This window comes from Rhinoraja longicauda, chromosome 6 (assembly GCF_053455715.1).
Source record: "Rhinoraja longicauda isolate Sanriku21f chromosome 6, sRhiLon1.1, whole genome shotgun sequence".
In the NCBI taxonomy this organism is placed as follows: domain Eukaryota; kingdom Metazoa; phylum Chordata; class Chondrichthyes; order Rajiformes; family Arhynchobatidae; genus Rhinoraja; species Rhinoraja longicauda.
In genome coordinates, this window is record NC_135958.1 from 28,153,111 (window position 1) to 28,181,021 (window position 27,911).

A 27,911-nucleotide genomic window follows, 5' to 3' on the forward strand; every position below is an offset into this window, starting at 1 on the left:
TGGTGTGCACAAACAGGCTGCCTTGTTTCCTGTATTACAGCAGTGACGACACTTCATTGACTTGGAGCCAATATCCATTTAATATCATTCCTGTGAGGCAGTGTTTTTGCTACATTAAAAGCTCTGCATAAATGAATGTTGTTGCGAGAAGCTTTGGGACATCCTGTGGTCATAAAAGGCATTATATCAGTCCACGTCTCTTTATTGCTTGTGGGAGGTACATCCGATACTCAATGTGGCACTGCACTTAAATAAGTCTGCTGTATTACCGGAGATGCTTGACTGAATGATAGTGGCTCCTTCCTTAACCACACACTGTTGGTCTCCTGTCAGAAATTAATTTCCCGAACTAGGGGAAGGGCAGAAAGCTACAGGTTGATTCTGACCTGCGGAAATAGTCAGTGACTGTTGTAACAATGGAACGGGCTCCCTTCTGTACCATGGATGACATAGTTATTGAGATATTTGACTCAGTGACTGCCGGCCTTTCTGGAAAGCATTTCAATCCCCACAGCTTCTTTTGAAGTATAGACTTCAAGTCATTACCACAGAAGGTTGTGGATGCCAAGACATAGGGTATTTTTAAAACGGGGATTGATAAGATTTTGATCAGTGAGGGCATCAAAGGTTATGGAGAAAAGGCAGGAGGATAGGGTTGAGATGGAAAAATAGATCATGCATGAGCGAATGGCAGAGTAGCCTCGATGGGCCGAATGGCTTAATTCTGCTCCTTAGCCTTATGGTCTAAGTCCATATCAATACACGATCTCCTGGGTCACTGTAATTCGAGGGCTCCTTATTTAAAGTCCATTCCCTATCTAATATGCTGCTGCTTTGCAGCGACACAGTCAACACATTGAAGATCGGATACAATGGGCGCACTCCATCCATAACAATGTGTTAGCTACTGTGGTTTCCCATTGAGCTAATGGTTTGTTTGCAATGTGGAATTGTGATTCCGTGGGGATGGGAAGACTGCAGAGTTCCTCTGAAATCCCCCAAGCCTTGTGTGACAACTCACATCTTTAACTATTGAACAGTTCGGCGGTTTTACTCCTGAGTCTTAGAGCTCTTAAGGATAGCGGAGTCAGTGGGTATGGGGAGAAGGCAGGAACGGGGTACTGATTGAGAATGATCAGCCATGATCACATTGAATGGCGGTGCTGGCTCGAAGGGCCGAATGGCCTACTCCTGCACCTATTGTCTATTGTCTTGTCTATTGTCCATTGAGTCACTGAACGCTATACTGTGATAGTTCCCCGGTTTCCATTCTCTTTGCATGCGTTACCCAAGGGACATTGATTTGGCAAAGGTGGAGTGTTGCTCAGAATCAGTTTGCTGCTCTCCGATGAGAATACTGGGGGCATTGTACAGCACAGCCTTGGCTATTTAGTTTACTTTAGAGATACAGCATGGAAACAGGTTCTTCGGCCAACCAAGTCCACACCAACCATTGATCACTCATTCTATGTTATACCACTTTTCATCCACTCCCTACACACTGGAGAACAGAGTTCAGTCCCATAAAAGTTTGGACTTAAAAGGAACCAAGGGATATTGAGATTGGTTGGAAAGTAGATTTCAGGTGAAAGATCATCAGTCAATCCATTAAATGGATGCACAGGCTCGAGGGCCATTCCTGTTCCTATTTCTAATGTTATTGGTATTGGTTTACTGTTGTTTGATGTAGGGAGATAGAGTGAAACGTTTTGTTTTCATGCTATCCAGTCAAATTATACTAAACATGAGTACAATCAAACTGTGCAAAGAGGAAAATACTAGAGTGCAGAATATTGTGTTTTTGCATTATAGTTATTGAGAAAGTGCAAATAAAAAAGTGCAATGTCCAAAATGAGGTAGCTTGGAAGATCTGCACTGCACCCTAGCTTATGGGAGGACCGTTCGGTAGTCTGAAGGCAGCGGGATAACATTCTTCTGTGGTGTTGTGGGATGTGGTTTCAACCTGTTCATTTTCACGAAAAGGAGGAAAAATGTCAAAATGCTTTCTTGATTAGCATGCAAAAACATGTTTATTCATCACTATGATACAACGGGTACAATTCTTGACACGTAAAATTAAAATAAAGTGTGGTTTACAATTGAAGCACAGAATATTCCTAGTTCTATTAATTCTGTGGGTGTCATTTTCTCCACATTTTTTGATTAAATGCATACTACTGGGCGCACAGATGTTCTTAAGTTCATAAGTTGTTGGAGCAGAATTAGCTCATTCGGCCCATCAAGTCTACTCCTCCATTCTATCATGGCTGATCTATCTTTCCCTCTCAACCCCATTCTCCTGCCTTCTCCCCGTAACCCCTGACACTCTTACCAATTAAGAATCTCAAACCCAGCCTTAAATATATCTATAGACTTGGCCTCCACAGCCATGTGCAGCGATTAATTCCACAGATTCACTGCCCTCTGACGAAAGAAACTCCTCCCATCTCCTTTCTAATGTGTGAAATCCAGAGAGGCAGACAAAGAATCTCCAGGTTTGGTGCTGTTCCCCAATGGCGCCAGTGATTGAATGTTTCTGTTATCTCTGCAGATTATGAAGGAGGTACGGAGGGCCCTTGGTAACGCGTCAACCGATGACAGCAAGCTTCTTCTGCTCAGCGCAGTAGGGAGCGTGTTCTGCAGTGGTCTCGACTATTCCTACCTGATTGGCAGGTTGTCCAGTGACAGGAGGAAAGAGAGTGCCCGGATTGCAGAAGCAATAAGGTACAGTACTCCTCTTTTAAACGCTCAAAACGAAACAGTTCGATCGCACACGTCTTGCCTCTTGTGATCATGGCTGGGAGTAAACCTGAGCACCACAAAGCAAAGCATTGCACTGACAAGCTAATCTTTCCATTAGAACCAAATATATAACATGTAATATAGCTACCAACAGCTAGAGAGCAGTCCTGAGCTACTATCTACCTGATTGGATACCTTTGGACCATCTTTTATTGGACTTTATCTTGCACTAATCGTTATTCATGTTATTCCCTTTAACATATAGCTGTGCACTGTGGATGGCTCGATTGTAATCATGTATTGTCCTTCCACTCGCTGGTTAGCATGCAACAAAAGCTTCTCGCTGTACCTCAGTACATGTGACAATAAACTAAACTCAAACTCAATATTGTCTAAAAATAGTTTTGTTTTTTTAATTGTCATGTACTTTTTGCTTGCATGCTATCCAGTCAGTGAAAAGACTATGCATGATTATAATCAAACCGTCCACAGCTTACAGATACAAGATAAAGGGTGTAACGTTTAATACATGATTACGTCCAGTAAAGTCTGATTAAAGGTAGTTTGAAGTCAATGAGATAGATGGGAAGTCAGGACTGCTCTCCCATTGTTGAGAGGGCAGTTCAGTTGCCTGACAACAGCTGGGAAGAAACTGTCGCTGAATCTGGAGATATGCACTTTCAAACTTCAAAAAGACACAAAGCGCAGGAGTAACTCATAGCAGGCCAGGCAACATCGCTGGAGAACATGGATAGTGACGTAAAGGGAACAACGTGAATAACGTTTAGTGCAAGATAAAGTCCAGTAAAGTTCGATCAAAGATAGTCCGAGGATCTCCAATGAGGTAGATTGTATCTCAAGACTGCTCTCTATTGGTTCAAGATAGTTCAATTGTCTGATGACAGCTGGGAAGAAACTGTCCCTGAATCTGGAGGTGTACGTTTTCACACTTGAATTGAATGGAATTGATTACCTTTGGCCTGATGGGAGAGGGGAGAAGATGGAGTGGCTAGGGTACAACTCATCCATGATTATGCTGATGGCAGCATGAGATGTAAATGGAGTCAGTGGAATGGAGGTTGGTTTGATGATTGATCTGCTAATGTTCAACTGCAAGGGCATAAAAATTCATAGCAGGAGGTAACCATAGGCTTTACCATTCCTGCCTCTTCCCCATAACCCTAGGCTCTCAACAGTCCATAAATTTGGACAATTAACAAGTTCAATGAATCAGCATCTAGAGCTCTCAGGGGTTGAGAATTCTCCAGTTCACGGCTCTTCGAGAGACAAAATTTCCTTCTCTACCTTAATTGGGCAATCATTTACCTTGAGATCTTGTTGTCTTGTTCCATATTTCCCTCTGGTGGAAATATCCTGTCACCATATATCCTGTCAAATCTTCTCAAGAGCATGTATGTTTTAATGAGATCCCCTCTTATTCAGTGGGGCCTCCCTCAGCACACGGAGCACAGCGGCCCAAGAAGATCACCCGGCACCACCTTGTCCAGTGCAGCTAGGGAACGTCAATAACTGCTGCCCCTGCAAGCAAACACTAAATCATTTAAATGGATGCGGCATTTAGTGTGTCTAATCAGGGTTGGGCAGGAAAGACTGTAAATAATGCATTGAGTGCTGGAGGAAGATGTGTACCATGCCCTTCTAATCGTCTGGTGAGACCACACCCAGAGTTCCATGGGCGTCTTCGTGAGCCAGAGGCAGTGCAGGGGAGAGCCTGAGAGGATGGAATTGTAGAAGAAAAACTGGAATAACCTGAGCTCCTCACATTGTCAACTAAAGTGCTGTGTTTGCAGGGATATAAAGTTATTGGTATTGGTTTATTTTTGTCACGTGTACCAAGATACACTGGTCTGAAGAAGGGTTTCCGACCTATTCCTATTCTCCAGAGTTGCTGCCTGACCCACTGAGTTACTCCAGCATTTTGTGTCTGCCTTCGGTATAAACCAGGATGTGCAGTTCCTTCTTACACACAGAAAAACATTTTTGCATGCTCAGCAGGCAAGTCATAGCATACATGAGTATAATCAAAGCATACATGATCACATTAGTTAATGCACGAAGAAAAAGTGCAGAATACAGCGTGACAGTTACAATGAAAGTGCAGGTAAAGAAAAAGTGCAAGGGCCTCAACAAGGTAGGCTGAGAGATTGGGAATACATTCTCTGCTTATGAGAGGTTCGTTCAAGAGTCCGATGTAACAGGGAAGATGGTGTTCTTGAATCTGGCGGTACATGCTTACCACTGGATCTTCTGCCCAAAGGGAGAGCGAAGAAGAGGGAATAACCAGGGGCTGCGAGGTCTTTTGATTATGTAGGCTGCTTTCCCGTGGCATTTTGAAGTGTAGATGGAGGGGTGTCTAGTTTGCGTGATGGACTGGGCTGTGTCCGCAAGTCTCAGCAATTTCTTTCAGTCTTGGGCACAGCAGTTGCCAAACCAAGGTTTGGTGCATCTGTAGAAATTGGTAAGATTCATTGAAAATGGTTGGTGTGCTTTCTTGAAATTCTCAACCATCTCCACTTCTGCACCATTGATGCAGACTGCACCCCCTCTTCCAGAAGTCTATAACTTGCTCTTGTAGGAGAATCAAAAACCAGAGGACATTGGTTTACGGTGAGAGGGGAAAGATTTAATAGGAACCGCACAGCTTTTTAACTCAGAGGGTGGTGGGTATTTAGAAGGAGCTGCCAGAGGAGGAAGTTGAGGCAGGTACTATAACAACATTTAAAAGACATTTGGATAAGTACATGAATAGAAAAGGTTTAGAGGAATATGTGCCAAATGCAGGCATGGACGAGTTGGGTCGAAAGGCGTGTAACTATGCTGCATAACTCTATGAGAGACTCTTAATTGTCTTTGGTGGAACAACACATTTCTTGCTGAAATCCGTGATGACTCAGGTATACTCATTCAGGCCGGAGGGCTGAAAATGTTCCAGTCCACTGACTCAAAGCAATCCTGAAGTTGGCCCTCAGAGTCCACAGACCACTGCTGTCGTTCTTTCTTCATTCGTGCCTCACTCTTCGACTGTCTGTAAGTTGACAGGAGCAGTGACGGATAATCAGACTGGATGAGGGCTAGGGACGGCGTGATCGGCTTCTTTGATCGTGGTACAGCAGTGGACAAGAGTGTTCACACCTTTCATAGTTCAGGAGAGATGCTGCTGGTATTGGGAGTACGTTCCTGAAGTTGGCTTGAGTGAAGTCATCAGCGATAATGAACAGGGCGTCAGGGTTCGGTCTCTGGAGAGTTAATGCCTGAGTATAATTCGTCCAGTGCCACTTTGGTGTTGGCTTGCAATATAATAGCATGTTGATCGCCGACTAGATGGTGGAGATAAAAGGGATGGCATCTTCGGAAGAGGTATTCCAGGTCAGTGGAGCAGAATTAAGCTACGGCCGTCACATCAGTGCACCAGGAAACGTTGATCCTCCGTCATTCCGATTCAATGAGTGCCCCGTATGATCAATGGAGAAATGCGCAGGTTATATAGCGGGGCCAGTTGAGTCAAGGGTGAGCCATGTTTCAGTGGAACAAAGTACACAGCAGTCCCTGATCATGTTCCCTTATAATGTATCTGTACGCTGTAAAAGGCCCGATTGTTATCATGTATTGTCTTTCTGCTGACTGGATAGCACACAACAAAAGCTTTTTCACTGTACCTCGATACACATGACAATAAACTAAACTGACTAGCCACTGAACTGATCTCCCTTTGAAACAGCAATTGTACCCTGAGCTCTTCAAGCTTGTTCTCAAGTGACTGAACGTTAGCTGAAGTGTGCTGCTGAAGGGGAGAATCTCTGTCTTTTCAGCCACTGCTAGAACCTCCCAAGCCCCGCCTTCCACGCTACCTTGTTTGGTTAGCTTGTAATATGTTATGATTAGTTTATTTTAGTTTAGTTTAGAGATGCATCACGGTTACAGCTCCTTCGGCCCACCAAGTCCGTGCCCACCAGCGATCCCTGTCCACCTGCTCTATCCTACACACACACTAAGGATAATTTACAATTTTACCGAAGCCAATCAACCTACAAATCTGTACATCTTTGGAATGTGGAAGGAACCCGGAGCACCCGGAGAAAACCCTCGCCATCACGGGGAGTGCGTACAAACTCCGTACAGACGGCACCCGTAGTCAGGATCAAACCCGGGTCTCTGGTGCTGTAAGGCAGCAACTATATCACCGTGTCGCCCTGGAGTGGTGTATGTGTGTTACAAGTGAGAACTTCATTGTTTTGGTGCCTGTGTATATTACAAACCCTCTTGAATCTTGATTTAAACTCACAGCTGTGATGGTAGCTTCGGCTCTAATTAACACCATTGAAATAGCCATGCTTGAGTGGGAGACTTTCAGCACTGGAATCAATACCTTTCTCAGCCATGAAATGGATAGATAATAAGGAAAAACAATCATAAAGGGCTGTTTCAACTGTTTTAAGAGGAGCTGCATGTAAAATATCACCCCTATCCAGTGCCATCCTCTAGTGGTAACTGAGAAAATGTGGGCATCTGATGTATAAATTCAAGGAAACTTTTGGATAAATGCCAGGAGGTTCCTGACACAGAAAGATTACGGCGTAGATGGGCACTAAGGAGCTAATTAAATATATGGAATCTTGCTGGGTTCAGTGAAGGGGAGAGACTCTGGCTACCTTTTGGCTGCTGGAGCTGGGAATGGGTCTGATACCAAGCTCCAGGTCCAAGTATCCTGTGTAATTGCCTTAAGATCAGCCACAGGGTCTGAAGCCCCTGCACGCATCAAGATTAGATGCACTTTGGAGAACAAAAGATCCGCAGAGCTGAGTAATTGGACATTGGTGTTGGTTTTTTATTGTCATGTCAGAGAGTCATACAGAGTGGAAACAGGCACTTTGGCCCAACATGTTCACGCCAACCAACATGTCTAATCTATACTACGTTCCACCTGCCTGCACTTGGCCCATATCCCTCTAAACCTATCCTATCCATGTGTGTTGCAAGATACAGTAAAAATCTTTTTATTTGTGCTGGTATCCGGTCAAATCAAATCATACATTACGACTACTACCAAGCCTTACACAATTATTGCAGGCTGTTTCAATGTGGTTGGGCCAGGTCAAATATTCAGTCTGAAGAAAAGTCTCGACCCGAAACGTCACCCATTCCTTCTTAAATTTAGATTTAGATTTAGATTTAGAGATACAGCGCGGAAACAGGGGCCCTTCTGCCCACCGAGTCCGCGCCGCCCAGCGATCCCCGCACATTAACACCCTCCTACACACACTAGGGACAATTTTTACATTTACCCAGTCAATTAACCTACATACCTGTACGTCTTTGGAGTGTGGGAGGAAACCGAAGATCTCGGAGAAAACCCACGCAGGTTACGGGGAGAACGTACAAACTCCGTACAGACGACGCCCGTAGTCAGGATCGAACCTGAGTCTCCGGCACTGCATTCGCTGTAGGGCAGCAACTCTACCGCTGCGCCACCGTGCCACCATTCTCTCCCGAAATGCTGCCTGACCTGCTGAGTTACTCCAGCTTTTTATGTCTACCTTGGATTTAAACCAGCATCTGCAGTTTTTTTCCTACAAATATTCAGATATTTATACCAAGGACCTTGAAGCTCACAACCATCATCATCATCATATCATATATATACAGCCGGAAACAGGCCTTTTCGGCCCACCAAGTCCGTGCCGCCCAGCGATCCCCGTACATTAACACTATCCTACACCCACTAGGGACAATTTTTACATTTACCCAGCCAATTAACCTACATACCTGTACGTCTTTGGAGTATCTCCACTTTGGCACCATTGATGCTAATTGGGGCAGGTACTCCATTGCACACCCTGAAGACGATAACTTGCTCCTTCACAAGGTGACGTTTACCACAGGCAATTGGGTTGAGTTAATTTCCTGAGTAAAACATTGAAACAACTTTTAAAATAAACTCAGCGGCATGGGAACAAGAGGATTTCATTCCTCAGATTAGACCTGTGATATGTGTCAGAACTCCATCACTACTGCCTGGGTTCATTAACCCTGGCACCTTTCTCCAACAAAGACTTTTCAGTATGGCTCAAATTTTAAGCATGAGACACAAGGAACCGCAGATGCTAGTTTTACAACAAAAAAGACAAATGTTGAAGTAACTCAGTGGGTCAGGCAACATCAGTGGAAGGAATGGACAGGTCAAGGGTCCTGTCCCAAAATGTCACCTATTCATGTCATCCAGGGATGTGACCTGACCCGCTGAGATACTCAAACACTTTGAGTTTTCTAATTTCAAGTATACGTCAACTTGTACTGACGATATGTAGCAACAAAGAACTACAGACGCTGGTTAATACTCGAAAGGACCGCCTGAACCATCTATTTCAATCCGCAACTCTTCAAACCCTTCTCACACCTATTGTTCTTATCTCTGGCCTTTGTTCCAACCATCTGCCTGGCTAAAAAATCCCCCTCCCAATGTCATTCTAGTACCTGGCATGCTTTGTCTTGCCTCTCCCCTTTTCCAACTTTCTTCTCCACCTCCCCCCGCCCCAGACTATCAGTCTGAAGAAGGGTCTCAACCCAATACTTCACCGCTGAGTTACTCCAGCACTTGATGTCCAGTTGTGTATTTGTTCTGAATTACCCCAGTAGAGGGCACTTTGCGTGTGGTGTGCTGGATCTAAACGCATCCAAGTCTTGCCCACCAGCAAGTGGAGCAGACCAGGCGGAGGTGACTCGGGCTTTCAGCCAATAATCCAGCCGTTCCTGATACTGGCACTGCCAGTGTGTCCCTCTTTGTACTGTGACAAATCCGTTAATTAACTTGAGAACCAAATTAGAACTCTGCTTAATCTTACACATGAAACGCAATAATCTGGGCAGCCAGAGTTACTCAAGTTTTAAAAAAAGACTTTAGACTTTTAGAGATACAGCGTGGAAACAGGCCCTTCGGCCCACTGGGTCCGCACCGACCAGCGATTACCCCGTACACTAGCACTATCCTACACACTGGGGGCAGATGTAGGAGAGGCAGGCCATGCCCAGTTTCCTGACCACAATCCCTGCTTTCACAATCTGGATGTGTGGTGCAAGTCACTTGCTGTTCTTTGAAACACAGCAGGACACAGGTCACAGCATTTTTCAAGCATAATCACAAATTTTATTAAACAGTGAACGTTAACACGTCAGCAGTGGCATCACTTAATTATAACTTCGTCAAGTGTATTTTGTTGTCTTATGTCCCGAAACAGAACAATGAATTTCTTAAACACATGTAAATATAGTAAAACCTATAATAAACAACAAAAAAATGTGAAAGATAGACAGACAGAATTTTTAAAAATAATGCCCCGAAGTCTACATAATTCAGAGTATGTTCCTAATTTAATGGACAGGCAATAGTGACCAAGGAGAATTTTCTCACCCTGCAACTCTTAATGGTGAATTGAATCTTCTGGAGACATTCATGATTTTTCATGCACCCCTTTTGTGAAAATTGAAGATTTGCAATGAGGCCATGCAGTTCCTCAGAACAGGGTGCTGGGCCCCTTAGGGAAATTAGTCAAGAATAATGGAAGATCCAGATCTACAAAACCAGCTGGAGCAGCCAGTGAGAATGGAGTCACAAGGAACAGCAGATGCTGGAATCTTGAGCAAACCACAAGGTGCTGGAGGAACTCGGTGGGTCAGATAGCATCTGTGGAGGGAATGAACGGACAAGGTTTCGGGTCGGGACCCTTCTTCAGGCTGTCGGGTGGCGCCTGTGGAGGGAGAGGGCAGTCTGAATAGATTTTCTGCACCATCTCCATCGTCATTGCTTGATTAGATTATCCTTTAACACCGTAAGTCAGGGAACCATGAAACAGAACAATGTTAAAAGAAGTTGTAATAATCAGCAATATGAAGGGGAACTGTGGAATAGAATTATCAAAGTAGAAAAATCGTCTGTAAATATTTTTGTGAAAGGTGGAAAATGAGAAAAAGGAATTCCTCGAAAGAGTGAATGCAGAAAGCTCTCATTCTCTCAGGACTCACTGGAAATTGCAGGTACTGCAATCTTGATCAAAAGACAAATTTCCAGAGGAACTCAGGGGGTCAGGTAGCATCTGTGGAGGGAATGGACGGATGATCTAATTATACAGGCTCCGATCAATATATCCTTCCTTCCTGATGTTCAGGTCCTGAAGAATACCTGCAACATGTTAACTTGATAATGGAGGCACAAGAGCCCGCAGGTACTATAATCTGGAGCAAAAAGCTGAGGAAGTCAACACGTTGAGTACTATCTGTGGGAAGGGGGGGAGAGAATTATCAATGCCTCGGGCTGAGGTAGTATAAATGCTTTCCCTCCACAGATGATGTTTAACCCACTGAGACCCTCCAGCAGTTTCCCAATTCCACTAAATTGACTATTCTTCTTATGGATTCTGACATCCCTGCTGTGTGTATGTTTGTTTAATTGAAGGGATTTGCACGGAATACTTTGTGCAGGAACAGACCTCCTGACCGAACCAATCCCTGGAGCCATTAGATCACTTCAGCCACCTTCAAAGTTATCTATGATGCTACCATACCCACTCCCTGAACTTTTCAAATCTATACTGACTAGTCATGATGGACACAAAATACGAGAGTAACTCAGTGGGTCAGGCAGCATCTCTGGAGAAAATGGATAGGCAATGTTTTGGGTCAGGACCCTTCTTCAGACTGAGTTTACTGGGGGACGGGTGAGAAACTGGAAGCAAGAAGGAAAACAAGACCAATCGGTACCGGCGACAGATAACTTCAGGCAAAGAGGTTCTCTGATAAGCCGATGGTTGGCTATGGATGGTGTGAGCCCAAGAGGGATATATCGTTGCAAACTGGTTCACTGACTTTTAATGGAGGAGGGCGGGGAGGGAGGTGTATGCAGAAGTTACCTAAAATTATTACTATTATTATTATTATTATTACAATTACTCCGACTACTCATGAATTTAATTTTTGTCTTTTGGTGTCCTTCTTTGATCAGGACTCCAATATTTTTCCTCTACCAGTATTAAGATGAATGGTCTACAGTTATAGAACATAACAAACATAGAACAGTACAGCCCAAGAACAGCCCTTCGGCCCACAATGTCTGCTAAGCATGATGCCAAGACCAACTCTTACCTTCCCGTATATAATCCATATCCCTCCATTTCCTGCATATCCGTGTGCCTGTCCAAAAGTCTCTTAGATGCCACTATCCTATCTGCTTTCACCATCACCCCCCCTCCCACACAATGCCTTCCATGCACCCACCACCCTCTGTGTAAAAACAAAACTTGTCCCGCGCATATTATTTAAACTGCCCCTCTCGCCATAAAGCTATGCCCTCTAGTATTTGACATTTCCATCCTGGAATTTCCTTTTTTGGTAGAAAAGGTTTGTTATTGTCCATTCATCTGACATTGCAGCTTATTTTACAACAGTTTGCATAATCCTGTCTCAACTATCCCATCCATAAATATTTTAAACAGTGTGGATTAACTCTGTCTGGAGCAAGGATTGTATCCTCTTTGTGATGAATAATTTATTTAATATTTCTCGACTCTATTTCAAACACGATGATATTGTTTCCAGTCTTATCTTACAATGTCATGCCCACCTAGTACATTCTGAAGCAAAGCAATTAGCTGATATTTTTTCTACTTTGGATAGAACTGATTGAGAATATTTTATGTTCTCACTTTGTGAGCCATTTCTCGCCCTGATGTCCTTAAGTAGAGCCAATAGACTACTTTTCGTAAATTTTTTTCATAATTTCGTCAGTCGTTTTCTTTTCTCCCTATTAATTTTTGATCTATCATCTAATCTCTGTAGTCCTGTATCTCTAAAGTCCAAATCATAACAGTTATTGACCTCGTACCCTCATTTTTTCCCTTCATGTTCAGATCATTTTCTTTAACCACAGATTTGTTGTCCTGGTCTAGGAGATAACTGTTTTAAATATTTATATTACTGATCAATGTTATGCCCTATATTATCCTTTTAATTTTTCACAATATCCATCTAGTTGCTCTCTCCCATAATCACCTCTATTTCTTATGTTTATGCTCATCATTACTGTGGTTATATCCTTTCAAAATGAGTTAAGCTGTGATAACTGTTGTCTAACTCCGCCCACTTGCTCTTCTTATTTTCACCATTCACGTATCTGCCTCCACCACCATTCCCAGCATCCGGGCACCTATGTTAAAAAAAAAACTTGCCCCTCACATCTCCTTTAAACTTTGCCCCCTTACACCTCAATGCTATGTCCTCCAGTATTTGTTATTTACATTCTGGGAAAATCCTGCCAAAATCCTACTCTGAATCATGATGTAGCTTCAACGGCATGAGCCAAACATGCTATGATTTCCTTTTAAAGATTTGTACCTATTTTCAGTCCAAGGGGAAGGAGAGCGTTTTGCAAATGTGCAATGAACCCATGTGATATCCTCTTTGCCCTGGAGTGAGTCACAGCTTAGCCTGGGGTTAAATCAAATGCAGTCTATTCAGAATGCGGGTGGCTGTTCTATCCCAGTGACCTTACCACAGCAAAACTGTTGGGTTGTAAAACTTATTAAAAAGCAAATGTCAAGGAACATTTTGTTTATTATTTTTAACGTAGACAATGGGAAGAAAGTACTTGGAACAAAATGTGCCCTCCTTAGTCTTGGCTCTCCCTCCAAGCATAATACTACTATCAGTTCTTCTGGGAACTTGCCTGCCAGTAAAAACACATAGTGTGTTTGCTTTAACCATTTGTAGAACTCTGGAGAGTCCAGGGAACTGCTTTCTCCTTTCTGGTAACACACTCGATCATTATTTTAACTTTTGCCACAACAAGTGTGTCACTTTGTCAATTTATCTCACTCTGTAATTTTAATGAGTACCGTTCCTGTGTGCTTTATCATGGAGATTAGGAGCTCATAAGTTGGTTGGGGAAGGGGCATTGCCGAGTTTTCAAACGCTAGGTTTAAAATTTAGAAACAAATAACGGAAGATGCTGGTTTAATACCAAAGATAGACACAAAGTGCTGGAGTAACTCAGCGGGTCAGGCAGAATTTCTGGAGAAAAAGGATGGATGGTGTTTCTGGTTGGGATCCTTCTTCAGACTCAAAGACTTCTTCAGGTCTGAAGAAACCAGGAGAAAACCCAAGTCTGAAGAAGGGTCTTGATGGGAAATGTCGCCTACCTATGTTCTCCAGAGATGCTGCCTGACCCGCTGAGTTACTCCAACGCTTTGTGTCTATCTTAGGTTTAAGATTGATTTCCTAGAAATTCATGGAGAGGCAAGGAACTGCAGATGCTGGTTTACAAAAAAAGACACTTGGAAAGACACTATTCCAGTACTTTATGGCTGGAAATTCATCCCAGGTCAGTAACACTAAACAAGTTTTGACCAACAAAATGAGATTGGGATCGCAAAACGAGCTCCACTGAAAGAGTTTTAATAATGAAAGTTGGCACCAAATTGCCACAAAGGACATGAGTAATGTTTTCTTTACCCATTGTAAGTAGTAAATGTAAGTAGTAAATGTGTTCTCGTTGCTTGACAAGTTAATAATTTCTGCTTGTAGTTTAAGCAAGAGCTTCCTATCTTATGTTTGTAAGTTTCCATTGCACTGGTCAAAATACTTCGAAAGGTCAAAAGATTTCTTTAATCTGCGTCTTCTGCGCTTGCTTTCCTGCACTTTGTATTGGAAGAGCCGTTACTTAACAGTGTATTTTGACATAATTAATTTTATTAAGAGTCCGGGTTCGATCCTGACTATGGGTGCTATCTGTTCGGACTTTCTACATTCTCCCTGTGGCCGCGTGGGTTTTCCCCGGATGCTCCCGTTTCCTCCCACATTCCAAAGAATGTGGAATGTGGGTGTTTGTAGATTTGTAGATTAATTAACTTCCGTAAAGATTCTAAATTGTCCCTAATGTGTAGGAATGTGCTAGTGTACAGGGATCGTTGGTCGGCCGAAGGGCCAGTTTCCACGCTGTATCTATCAACTACACTAAACTACACAGCAAATTTAAATACGTTAGAAGAAGCAAGACAGATTGATAAAGACCTCTACATCGTGGATAAGGAGTCCTACTGTGGAACATCTCTGTGACTTGTTCACCTTTGACACAGAGTTAATATTGCGGAAGGATTAGCAGGATTTGCAAATTGCAAGACCATAGTTTAGATATCAGCTTGCGAGCATTCAGGAGTAGTAATGTGCCATTACAAACCCCACAAATAGCATTTGTCATATGAAGTTGTGCACTGATGCAAAGTTGGGTTAAAACCCCTCTGAGATTTAGAAAGGTCATCTGCCAATAATCAAGGGGACGCAAAAGACTGCAGATGCTGGAACTTTGAGCATGTTGGAATCCTGCATCTCCAGCAGTCTTTTTATGAATCAAGAACTTTACATGGGTCCTGGTCAGGACAAGAGCATTCTGGATTTTATAAGCCTCTTTACATTCCTGTATATTTTTGAATCAGAGCAGAAGGCAACTAAAAGAAATTTTAATAAAAGTATTTTTTAATTTTCATGCATAGAAGGTTACTTTTAGGGGGCGGCGCAGTAGTAGAGTTGCTGCCTTACAGCGCCAGAGTCCTGGGTTTGCTCCTGACATGGGTGCTGTCAGTAAGGAGTTTGCACGTTCTCCCTGCGTCGGTTTTCTCTGGGTGCTCCAGTTTCCTCTCACGTTCCAAAAGACATGCAAGCTTGTAGGTTAATTGGCTTCTATAAATTGTCCCTAGTGTGTAGGATGGAACAATTGTTGGTTTATTGTTGGGCGGCGGGGTCAGTGGGCCAAACGGCCTATTTCCACCCTGTATCTTAAACTAATGAAGCTTACTTCTATTGGAAGTAACAACTTGGAATTTTAGTGTGATTTAGTTTGGAGATGCAGCGTGGAAACAGGCCCTTTGGCTGACAGAGTCCGTGCCATCCAGCGATCACCCCGTACACCAGCACTATCCTACACACTAGGGACAACTCACAATTCGTTTATCAGAACCAATTAACCTACAAACCTATATGTCTTTGGAGTGTGGGTGGAAACCGGAGCACCCGGAGAAAACTCACGGGGTCACTGAGAGAGCGTACAAACTCTGTACAGACAGCACCTTTAGTCAGGATCGAAGCCGGATCTCTGGCACTGTAAGGCAGCAACTCTACCACTGCGCCAACAAAATATAAGGCCCATTTAAATACGAATCTACTTGCAATTCTTTGCTTCTTCGCAACTGTATTTCTGTTCAGTTTTATTATTCCAGTTATGCTCTAGTTGCTGGGAATCGGCTGGTGTGATGACTCAAAATAACATGTCTAGCATGTATTTCCTGGACATCGTAGCTAAACATTGATGCTTTCTGCGTAGCCCTTCACAGGAAGGGATTGCGATATGAACTTCCGAGAAGTAAATATCAGAGTGTAGATCTCCCCTGACATATGGGCAAAACCACTTGACGTGTTTAGTTACAGGGAGGTTTTGTTTTAGTCTTAAAAGTGCATGCTCTATCTCCCTGATATTAGTGATGGTTACAGGCATAAGTGACTAAAAATGTGTAGATGCCTTTAGGAAGGCAGCACAGTGGCGCAGCTGGTAGAGCTGCTGCCTCACAGCTCCAGAGACCCGAATTCGATCCTAACCTCGGGTGCTGTCTTCGTGGAGTTTGCATGCGACCAAGTGGGCAAGCTCCAGTTTCTTTCCACATTCCAAAGACATGCGGATTGGTGGATTAATTAGCCACTGTAAAATGCCTCTGGTGTATAGATGACTGGTGGATTCTGGGGGAGTTGATGAGTATGCGGGAACAATAAAAGGGGATTAGCCAAAATGGTCGCTCAGTGGTCAGCACAAACTTGGTCAATGGTCAGGGCGGCACGGTGGCGCAGTGGTAGAGTTGCTGCCTTACAGCGAATGCAGCGCCGGAGACTCAGGTTCGATCCTGACTACGGGTGCTGTCTGTACGGAGTTTGTACGTTCTCCCCGTGACCTGCGTGGGTTTTCTCCGAGATTTTCGGTTTCTTACCACACTCCAAAGACGTACAGGTATGTAGGTTAATTGGCTGAGCAAATGTTTTAAAAAATCGGCCCTAGTGGGTGTAGGATAGTGTTAATGTGCAGGGATCGCTGGACGGCGCGGACCCGGTGGGCCGAAGGGCCTTTTCTGCGCTGTATCTCTAAATCTAAAATCTAAACTTGGTGGGACAAAAGGCCTGTTAGTCTAAAGAATTTCTTTAGTCAGAGGATGGTGAATCTGGAATTCATTGCCACAGAGGCCAAGGCAATGGATATATTTAAGGCGGGGATTGACAGATTCTTGATTAGTAAGGGTGTCAGGGGTTATGGGAGAAGGCAGGAAAATGGGGTTGAAAGGGAAAGATAGATCAGCCATGATTAAATGGCGGAGTAGACTTGTTGGGCCGAATGGCCTAATTCTGCTCATAGAACTTATGAAGAAGGATCAAAAGGTCAGTCCACTGGAGATGTAAATGCAGAATAATTACCTGAAATTACCATAGGGGTGTGGAATGAATAGTGGAAATTTATCCTTAGCTAAACTTGTTGAACTTCTGTTGAGTCCTAAAGGTTGTGGTGTGTCTTTTCAGAAGGTGAATTGTTGTTCCACACTTGTCAGACATGTTGGTCAGTGTGGGCAAGTTAGGCCCGAAGGGCCTGTTTCCACATAGACTCTATGACTATCAATGAATAATCTTGAACTAAAATATTAAAGCAATGTGAACATAGGACACTGGGAAGGTACAACGTGGAGGTCGCTGTTGGAAGATAGTATCCTTTCTCAATACAATTTCCATTTGTCTGGTAATTTAATAAAGCTATTAAACAAAAAATCGTCCTTGGTTCTGAATGTTGAACAGGCAGTGTGATATCAAATGACCATTCTGCTGTCCTTCACAATTAAAGATGATTTGTAGTAACCATTTGCTGTGACCTAGCTGCAGTGAACTCTCCAATTTTAGGTAACCTCTAACCCTTCTCTTTTGTCACTGACTTCACAATTCACAACTCTTTTGTCTCACACCTGTTTTTTTTTCAACTGTCGCCTTTGTCCAACCATCTGCCTATCAACCCCCCTCCTTGTGTTCACCTATTACCTGCCAGGCCTTGTTCTGGCCCTCCTCTCTTCCAGCTTTCTTCCCCCCCACCCACTGCCCTCTGCAATCAATCTGAAGAAGGACCAGCGATCCTGGCACACTAACATTATCGTGCACACACTCGGAACAATTTACAATTTTACCAAGCCAATTAGCCTATAGACCTGTATGTCTTTGGAGTGTGGGAGGAAAGCGGAGCACCTGGAACAAACCCACGCAGGTCACGGGGTGAACGTATAAATTCCGTACAGACAGCACCCGTAGTCAGGATCGAACCCGTGTCTCTGGCGCTGTAAGACAGCAGCTCTACCACTGCGCCACCATAGTTAACGTACATACTGACAGAAATCGGTCAATTAATTGTGTGTTTGCTTCTTTTTTCTCTTCCAGAGACTTTGTGAATGCTTTAATTCAGTTCAAGAAGCCCATCGTAGTGGCAGTCAATGGACCAGCTCTGGGACTGGGAGCATCTATACTCCCGCTCTGTGACATCGTGTGGGCCAGTGAAAAAGCCTGGTTTCAGACTCCGTATGCAACCATTCGATTGACGCCAGCCGGATGCTCTTCATATACCTTTCCACAGATCATGGGAGTTGCTCTAGTGAGTTCCTCTTCACAGATAATATTGATTGATTGATAAATACAGCTAGGAAACAGGCCCTATTTCCGTGCTGTATCTCGGTGTCCACCGTCCATGTCAACCATCGATTACCCATTCTCACTAGTTCTGTTATCCCACTTCCCCATCCACTCCCTACACAGGGAGCAATTTACAGAGGCCAATCAACATACAAACATGCATGTGCTTGAGATGTGGAAGGAAACAGAAGAACCTGGAGGAAGCCTATGTGGTTACATGGAGAACATGCAGACTCCACACTGCCAGCCTCCGAGGTCAGGATGGAAGCCAGGTCTCTGGCTCTGAGGCAGCAGCTCTACCCGCTGCCCTGCTGTGCCATTCATCGTCCATTGAATATAAAGATACCTTTGTCAATTAACTTTCCATTCCCTATCATTAGATTAAGAGTCAACACAAATTCCTTTCCTCTGTGCACAGATGCTCCCTTGACCACTGAGTGTTTACAATATATGTTAGTTTTATTTCATCTAATTAAAATTATTATCTTTAGTCATAGAATTTATAGAGTGACACAGCACAGAAACAAGCCCTTTGGCCCAACTTTTCCATGCCAACCAATGTGCCCCATCTCAGCTAGTCCCATCTTGCTCTTGCCTTTTTTTATGGAACAGGTCACAATCCATTCAGGAAAGGAATTGGTTTCAAATACAAAACTCTGCACATGCCGGAAATCCGAAATAAAATGGAATGTGGTGGAGATCACCATTAACGATTTCCATCTCATCAATATTAACCTTTCAGATTGATGACCTTGCGTCAGAATTAAGAAAAAAAGGGTAGTTCGGTGATCAAGTGGCGAGAACAGGAGGCAATGATGTTTTCAGCAGATCTTAAAGACTCATGAGTAACTAAAGGAGTGTAAATCGAAGACGAACGAGGGCGGCACAGCTGGTAGAGCTGTGTCACAGCGCCACAAACCTGAGTTCGATCCTGACCTCAGGTGCTGTCTGTGGAGTTTGCATGTTCTCCGTGTGACCGCATGGGCTTTCTCCGAATGCCTCTGTTTACACCCCTTCCCAAAGTCGTGTGGGATTGTAGGTTAATTGGCTTCTGTTAATTGCCCCTCGTAGGTATGGAGTGAATGAGAAGGTGGGATAACATAGAACGATAATCGATGATCGACATGGACTCGGTCTGCCGAAGGGCCTGATTCCATGCCTTTTCTCCAAAGTAAACTAAAATGCTGTAAAAGTGAAGAGCAAGTGTGGATTGGTGGTTACATGAAATGGCTGGGTGCTCAGTCCTCTCCTGTACTCCCTGTTCACGCACGACTGCACTGCTAAGCACAGCTCAAACAGCATCCTAAAGTTTGCTGATGACACGACCATCTTGGGCCTCATCACAGACAACAATGAGACGGCCTACAGAGAGGAGGTAAAGGCACTAAACAGCTGGTGCCAGGAAAATAACCTCTCTCTCAATGTCAGCAAAACTAAAGAGATGATGGTGGACTACAGGAGACAGCAGGGGAGTGGACAGCTCCCCATCCACATCGGTGATGCTGAGGTTGAAAGGGTCAGCAGTTTTAAGTTCCTCGGTGTGCACATCACTGAGGACCTTTCCTGGACACTGCACACGGACACAATAACAAAGAAGGCCCACCAGCGGCTCTTTTTCCTGAGAAGACTGAGGAAGTTTAGCATGAACGCCAGCATCCTCACAAACTTCCACAGATGCACCATCGAGAGCCTGCTGATGGGCTGCATTACAGTCTGGTACGGGAACTGTTCTGCCCACAGCCACAAATCACCACAGAGAGTGGTGAAGACGGCACAGCACATCACTGGCAACTGTCTCCCGGCCATTCAGGACATTTTCTACCGGCGGTGCCTGCGAAAGGCACGCAGCATCATCAAGGACCACAGCCACCCAGCACGCAGGCTGTTCTCCTTGTTACCGTCAGGCAGACGATACAGGAGTATGGCTGCGCGTACCACCAGACTTAAGAACAGTTTCTACCATCAGGCCATCAGGCTTCTGAACTCATAAACACATTTCAAATCATATATGTTGATTATTTTTAATATTGTCTTTTTACCTATTTTTAATATTGTCTTTTTACCTTACTAATGTCATTTTTTAAAATCTTATTTATCCTTGGAATATTACTGCTGAGGTGACCCGTTGTCTTGTCAAATACATTTCATTGTACCGTTGACCCTGTGCCAACCTACATATGACAAATAAAATGTATTATTATTAATGGCTCAATTTAATGCTGAGTCCAATAAAACTGGCCCAGGAAAGACTGAGCTGTTCCAAACCTCTTGAGGAGCTATTCCAAAATTCTTAAGGGAGCTTTCAATGAATTTGTGAATCATGAATCTGAAGGACTAAACACGTGTGGTTATACTTGCGTCCAAACCATTCAGTTTCATTAAACTTAATGGAATCAGACATTAGGTGGTGAATACAGCCCGAGGCCACCATTCACTCACACACATTTAGACCTACCATCAGAGGCATGGTTTTCCTTTCCTGTTGCAAATCCACTTGCGCTCTGCACCTAAGGAGAAGGTGGAAGAAAATACTTCTGGAATATTGACATTAGGTTGGATTTGTTGAGCCAAATGACTTGTTTTTGAGCTACAATCAGAGCATAACAAGCAAACTTTGCCCATGCTTTGCCCATTCGCATGGTGAAGGTTATTTAGTTCAGTTTAGTTTCGAGATACAGCGTGGTAACAGGCCCTGCGACCCACCAAGTCCACACGCACAATCAATCACCCGTTCATTATGTTACCTCACTTGGGCATCCTACACACGACGGGCAATTTACAGAAGCAAATGAGCCAACAAACTTCATAGAGTCAGCAGAAATTACTATAACAATGATGGGATAATATTGGTCAGCAACAATGTACTTGGAACAAACTCATAAAGTCATAGTGTGGAAACAGGCTCTTTGTTCTGACTTGCCCACACCGACCAACATGCCCAACATACACCAGTCCCATCTGCCTGAGTTTGGCCCATATCTAAATCCTTTAATCCTATCCTTTCTACATACCTGCACGTCTTTGGAATGTGGGATGAAACCAGAGCTCCCGGAGAAAACCCACGACGTCACAGGGAGAACGTGCAAACTCCACGGAGACAGTATCCGTAGTCAGGATTGAACCCGGGTCTCTGGCGCTGTGAGGCAGCCACTCTACCGCTGTGCCACAGTGCCGCCTGGGGGAATAAAATGTTGTTTCTTTTAGACAAGATGATGAGTTTCTTACGTACCACTTAAATTCCCCAATTGAGCAAACAAGACTATGACCTTGGGTGTTACCACTGCGTGAAATGTTTTGAAACCATGGAACTATTGGAATAGACACAAAGTGTTGGAGTAACTCAACGGGTCAGGCAGCATCTCTGAAGAAAAGGGATGGGTGACGTTTTGGATCACAACCCTTTTTCAGACTGAAAGTCGGGGATGGGTGAAGAGCTGGAGGCGGGGAAAAAAAACAGGACCAGGGAATATATTGGAAGTAGTCTCAGCGAAGATTTATGCGACAGATAGCTGGAATAATCGTGGGAGCAGATTGGACAGGCAAGGCTTGTAGCAGCTGAACTTTAGAAGTGAGAGAGGGGACTTGATTAAATCAAGCAAGACCCTGAGGAATCTCGACAGTTTCAGGTTGATATTGTCATTAGACTGAGATACATTGAAGGAGCTGGATAGATGAGCACATTAGAGGCTATGATGGATATGTTAAGGATGTTTCTTCTAGTGGGAGAATCTATGACTCAAGATCAGTGCTGCTTAAATTAATTTAATTCCCCATTTGCCTTCAGTCATGTAGGGAGTGACCAGTCTCTTAAAACAACTTTTCTGCCAGAAATAACATTGCAAAACTTAACATTGCAAAACTGTGTTTTCTTCTTGCAGGCGAACGAGATGCTGTTTTGTGGGAGAAAACTAACAGCGCAGGAAGCCTGCAGTAGGGGACTGGTCTCTCAAGTCTTCTGGCCAACCACATTCAGTCAAGAAGTTATGTTGCGGGTGAAAGAAATGGCATCGTGCAGTTCTGTGGCAAGTTCATTCATCACTTACAAATAACATAAGGCTTAAGATGTGTCTCGGGGTCTTGATGTTCATGGGAGTGATGCATCAGAATATATTTTAAATGGTAGGAACTAGTAAAGGTTGGTGGACAGCTGTATCTTGCTGCACTGGTGAATGCGACGCAGAATGTAAGCAGCAGGTAAAGCAAGCCATCTGGGAGGCAAATGATATGTTGGCCTTCATTGTAAAGGGATGGAGCATAAAAATAAGGAAGATTTGCTGAAATGGTGCAGAGTTTTTGGTGAGACCAGTAAGTAGGTTAGAACTTAGTTTAATTTAGTTTGGAGGTACGGTGTGGAAACAGGACCAATAGCGACCAATGATCACCCGTTCACACCAGTTTAGCTTAGAGGTACAGCGTGGAAACAGGCCCTTCAGCCCACTGAATCTACGGTGACCAACAATCACCCCGTACACGAGTTCTATCCTACACAATTTACAGAAGCCAATTAACCTACAAACCTGTACGTCTTTGGAATGCGGGAGAAAACCGGAGCACCCAGAGAAAACCCACGTGGTCACAGAGAAAACGTGCAAACTCCACACAGACAGCACCCGTATTCAGGATCGAACCCGGGTCACTGGCGCTGTAAGGCAGCAACCCTACCGCTGAGCCAGTGTGCTGCCACTTCATGCCTATGGAAGGTGGATCAGGGTATTTTCACCATTTTGATTTCTGGGATGAGTATTTATCATGCGATGAGAAGAGATTGAGTAAAACAGGCCAGCGTTCACCGGAGTGTACCAGAATGAGAAATTATCCCATGAAAGCAGAAGATTGTGAGAAGGTTTTGCCTGGTAGATGATGTTTCCTCATCCGGCAGGTGCAAAGTCCACAGGAAAGGATCAGGAAGAGTTGGTCGGCCATTTAAGACTGGTATGATAAGAAACTTTTTTTACTGCGGCGCTTGTAAATATTTGGAATTCTCTATCCAAGGGAACTGTAGATGCTCAGTCACCAAGAAAAATTCAAGGCCTAGATAGATTTAGAACATCGAACAGTACAGCACGGGAACAGGCTCTTTAGCCCACAATGCCACATTATGATAACATGGCAGCCACATCCCTTTGCAAAACACAAAGTGCTGGAGTAACTCAGCAGGTCAGGCAGAATCTTTGGAGGGAATGGACAGGCAATGTTTCGGGTCGGAACCCTTCTTCAGACTGAATCAGATGCTGCCTGACCAACTGAGTTACTCCAACACTTTGCGTTTATTCAAGATTTCTTAAACCTCCACTTGTTATGTCAAGATAGACTTGTTATGTCAGGATATTAGAACATAGATCATAGAACAGTACATCACAGGTATAGGCCCTTCGATCAATGTATGTGTCGAACATGATGCTAAGTTAAACTAATCTCTAAGGGTGCTGGAAAATCAGTGGTGAATCTGTACCCTGTAAACCAGGTGCATCCTGTCGAGTTCGACTTCGCGTTCGCAGTCAGTTGGATGACAATAATCAGAGACGGCACAGACTTTACCTGTTAGTTTTTTAGAGATCTCGTTGACAGGTTTCTAAAAGCACACACAGAGTTGCGGACTCCGGGGCCAGTGGAAACGTGTCACACCAGCCCCTAGAATTAAGCCCCTTTTATCCCCCAAAACCGCAGAATTCACAGTTATTTACAAGTATCACAACCAATCAATATTGGAATTAAGTCAGTTTTCCCTTATACGGCCGAGTGTTGGAACAAAGTCAGTTTTCCCATATACGGTTCTAACATGCTATTGTTCAAGGTTTAGTCGGCGTCTGTTTATTGTTTATGTTCTTTATACATTGTGTTTTTCTCCTCTGAAGACCAGCTGGAACATTCTGCGGTTTGGGCTACTGATTACTACTAGCTTTAGCAAGCTCAGCATTTTTGTGATTACGTAGCCTCAAGCAGGTGTGTGAGAAAGAGAGAGCCTGAAGCATGTGCTTTAACCTAGCACACAATGCTGCAAAGCCCATGCGGAGTCTAGTGGCTGAAGCAAAGAAAAAGGACAGATCTCCACATTCCCCCCTTTTATCATTCTATGATAACTATAAAGGTATAAATCAAATGGAAGGCTCATTAGAGGCGAGCTTATAGAGTCATCAGAGTTTATTCCTAACCTCATGATGCTTTATTAGCCGGATAGGCTGTCTAATCTCGCCTCTAGTCCCTACTCCTTCCGCCGGAATCTTATACCCTAACCCCTCCTGGAGACTAGTGGTAAACATCCCCATAGCTCTGGTTTCTCCCCAGAACAATTAATCGGATGTACTCCTCTTCCACTAACTCTCCTGCCACCTGCTCATTCAGCTGATCATTCGTGAGTCCTCCCATTGAACTTTCATCCTCCTTCAGCATGGGACACGTTTCCCCTGTTTCCTCCATTCTCAACATCAGCATTTTGTGGGTATTCCCAATCCCCTCCATCGTTTGCATGAGCCTCGCAATTATACATTTAATTACTGCAATGCCTACAAACACACATATTAAGATAATGCCGAGATATATAGCAATATTAATGAACCAGTTGTACCATGTGCCCAAACCCCAATCTCCCCAATCTACTCCTTCGGTTATCCCATTCAGGAAAGTTCGAATGTCATCCTTGGATAAAATAACTGGGATTCGAGACTGGGGTGGGAGTTAAGAGGCCCACCACTGAAGTGGAGGGGTAACAGACAACAGATTCGGGAGAGTACATCAAATCATGAGCCCTTATGAATAAGTTCTGAGCATCGTCCATCTCTCTTTTTCATCGTGCCCCCGGGCGGGGTGTCAAGAGGGAGTCTTGGTGAGAGGCCTCATGAGAGCATGATCCAGTCTTTTTGTCGTCGTCACGTGGACAAATGAAGTCGAAGCGACACTCCTGGAACAAACAGGGCAAATCCCACCTGTTACGGTATCTCAGGAGTACTCTCCTGGTATCTTGGTGTAGGACTCCGTTACAGTAATTATACTTGGTGACATTCCAAGATCCCGTAGCCTCTGGTGTATCGTCATCACACATCATCACATCGTTTCTACAAAGGTGGAAAACTCGGTTGCTACGTCCGGGATCACATCGCCAGAGTATCCCGGCCATACTCGTAATCTGGGCGAACCCCAAGAGGCCACATAAGACTTCGTGTCCCATAATTGTATATGATAATCTGGATTGGTCTGAAAGACAAAAGACTCACAAAAAGATTTAAAAAACACAAAAACTGAACTCAAAAACAAAAACTTACAAAACAGGAGATAAATTGACTTAAACATTCCCATCCTTCCCAACAGACTCCTCCTCCTTCCCCTTTTGATTGGCCTGACCAATCAATTTGCAGTGATGTAGATACACCCAGGCCGATCATCCTTCAACCTTGACAGCCGAGGGGGTCGTAAGAAGAACTTGGAAGGGTCCTTCCCACCGTGGGTCAAGGGACTTCTTAGTCCAATTTTTAATAAGGACATAAGAACCAGGCGTGATTGGAGAAGGGGGAGTATTGGCAAGTGGAGTACCAAGGGCAGCGCGAACCTGTGAATAAACAAAATGCAAAGCTTTAGTTAGGGCAAAAATATAAGTGGTCATTTCGTCAGTCATATGGTGGAAATGCACCGGCGCTGGAGGAGCATCATTCCAAGGAGTGCGGAGAGGCCGCCCATAAACGATCTCCGCAGGCGAGAGGGCAGTCCGACCTGCGGGAGTAGTGCGAATCTGAAAAAGAGCTACAGGCAACAGTTTTAGCCAAGAAGAACCAGTTTGTTCAATTAGTTTAGCGAGTTTGGTTTTTAAAGTTTGATTAGCTCGTTCGACTAGGCCAGCAGCTTGTGGCCGGTACACGCAGTGTAGTTGCTGATGTACGCCCAGCTGGGCGCACATTTCCTTGTTAACCGCTGCAATGAAATGCGGACCATTATCAGAACTGAGGCGGGCAGGAATGCCAAAACGAGGAATGATTTCCTTAAGTAACACTTTAACCACCGTGGAGGCTTTGTTATCAGAGGTCGGATAAGCCTTGATCCATTTACTAAAGACATCAATAATAACGAGTACATATTTATAACTTTGACACCGTGGAAGTTCAATGTAATCCATCTGTAGGGTCTCAAAGGGACCCTCGGGCAGCGGGGTCTTGCCCGGGGAACACGGGGCCCCTTGACTTCGGCACGACAAAACCGTTATGAGATCTTTCTGTTGAATAACCCCCAGTTGACATTTAAATATTGCTCTAACATCAATCCTGTTACATTTCTCGATCACGCACCTCTCAAACAAGTAACCTCTGGGCATGATTGTCTCCAGTTGATCCAAGAAGACACTAGCGGGCTGATCTCTCCGACGCACCGCTCCTCAATCCTGACCTGGTCATGTACACTGATGGCAGTTCCTCCCTGGATGAGCGCGGTCAGCATCTCTCTGGCTATGCAGTAGTTACTGACAATAATCGCCTTTTAGAATCTGGGGCTTTTGATCTACCTGTGTCTGCCCAAAAGGCCGAACTTTATGCCCTGATTCGGGCTTGTATTATGGGGGAGGGATTAAGCATTAACATATATACGGACTCTCGATACGCTTTTGGCGTGGTGCACGACTTTGGCCAACTTTGGAAGAACCGGGGATTCCTCACCTCCTCAGGCACTCCTATTTCTAATCAAGCCCTCGTTTCTGCCCTCCTCTTAGCCATTCAATTGCCCCTAAGTATCGCCCCTAAGTATCGCTGTCATTAAATGCTCTGCCCATACCTCTGGCACATCCCCCGTCGACCTCAGAAATCACGATGTCGACCTTGCAGCCAAACAAGCTGCACGAAGTAGGACTAATGTTGTGTCAAAAATGATGAGATTGTCCACTAACTCCCCCAAGGGATGGTCAACCTCTGAAACACCTATGCCAACCATCCAAGAAGTACTTCGGTTACAGGAGGACGCTCCTGATGTAGATAAGGCTTTATGGGTCAATTCTGGCTGTAGAATAGATGAAGTGATGGGGCTATGGACCACACCTGCCAATCAAAAGGAGAAGGAATGTTCCAGCTCGTCTTCAGAGGAGAAAAACACAATGTATAAAGAACATAAACAATAAACAGACGCCGACTAAACCTTGAACAATAGCATGTTAGGACCTTATGTGGGAAAACTGACTTTGTTCCAACACTCGGCCGTATAAGGGAAAACTGACTTAATTCCAATATTGATTGGTTGTGATACTTGTAAATAACTGTGAATTCTGCGGTTTTGGGGGATAAAAGGGGCTTAATTCTAGGGGCTGGTGTGACACGTTTCCACTGACCCCGGAAAAATGTGCAAACTCCACACAGACGACATCCGAGGTCAGGATTGAACTCGGGACTGTGAGGCGATTTGATGATAAATTAAATATGGTTTTGATTCTCAAAGGG

The 27,911-nt window shown here is 44.2% G+C and overlaps 1 protein-coding gene across 2 annotated transcripts in view; it reads left to right on the forward strand.

Annotated features, from left to right (window-relative positions):
• The window catches only part of LOC144594348 (chromodomain Y-like protein 2), a 130,138-nt gene that overhangs the window by 82,473 nt on the left and 19,754 nt on the right, over positions 1-27,911 (forward strand). For both annotated transcript variants that reach the window (XM_078400731.1, XM_078400732.1), the window contains exons 4-6: positions 2,552-2,724; positions 18,256-18,466; positions 22,383-22,526. In XM_078400731.1, the coding sequence (XP_078256857.1) occupies positions 2,552-2,724; positions 18,256-18,466; positions 22,383-22,526 (528 nt within the window). The remainder of the gene's footprint in view (positions 1-2,551; positions 2,725-18,255; positions 18,467-22,382; positions 22,527-27,911) is intronic.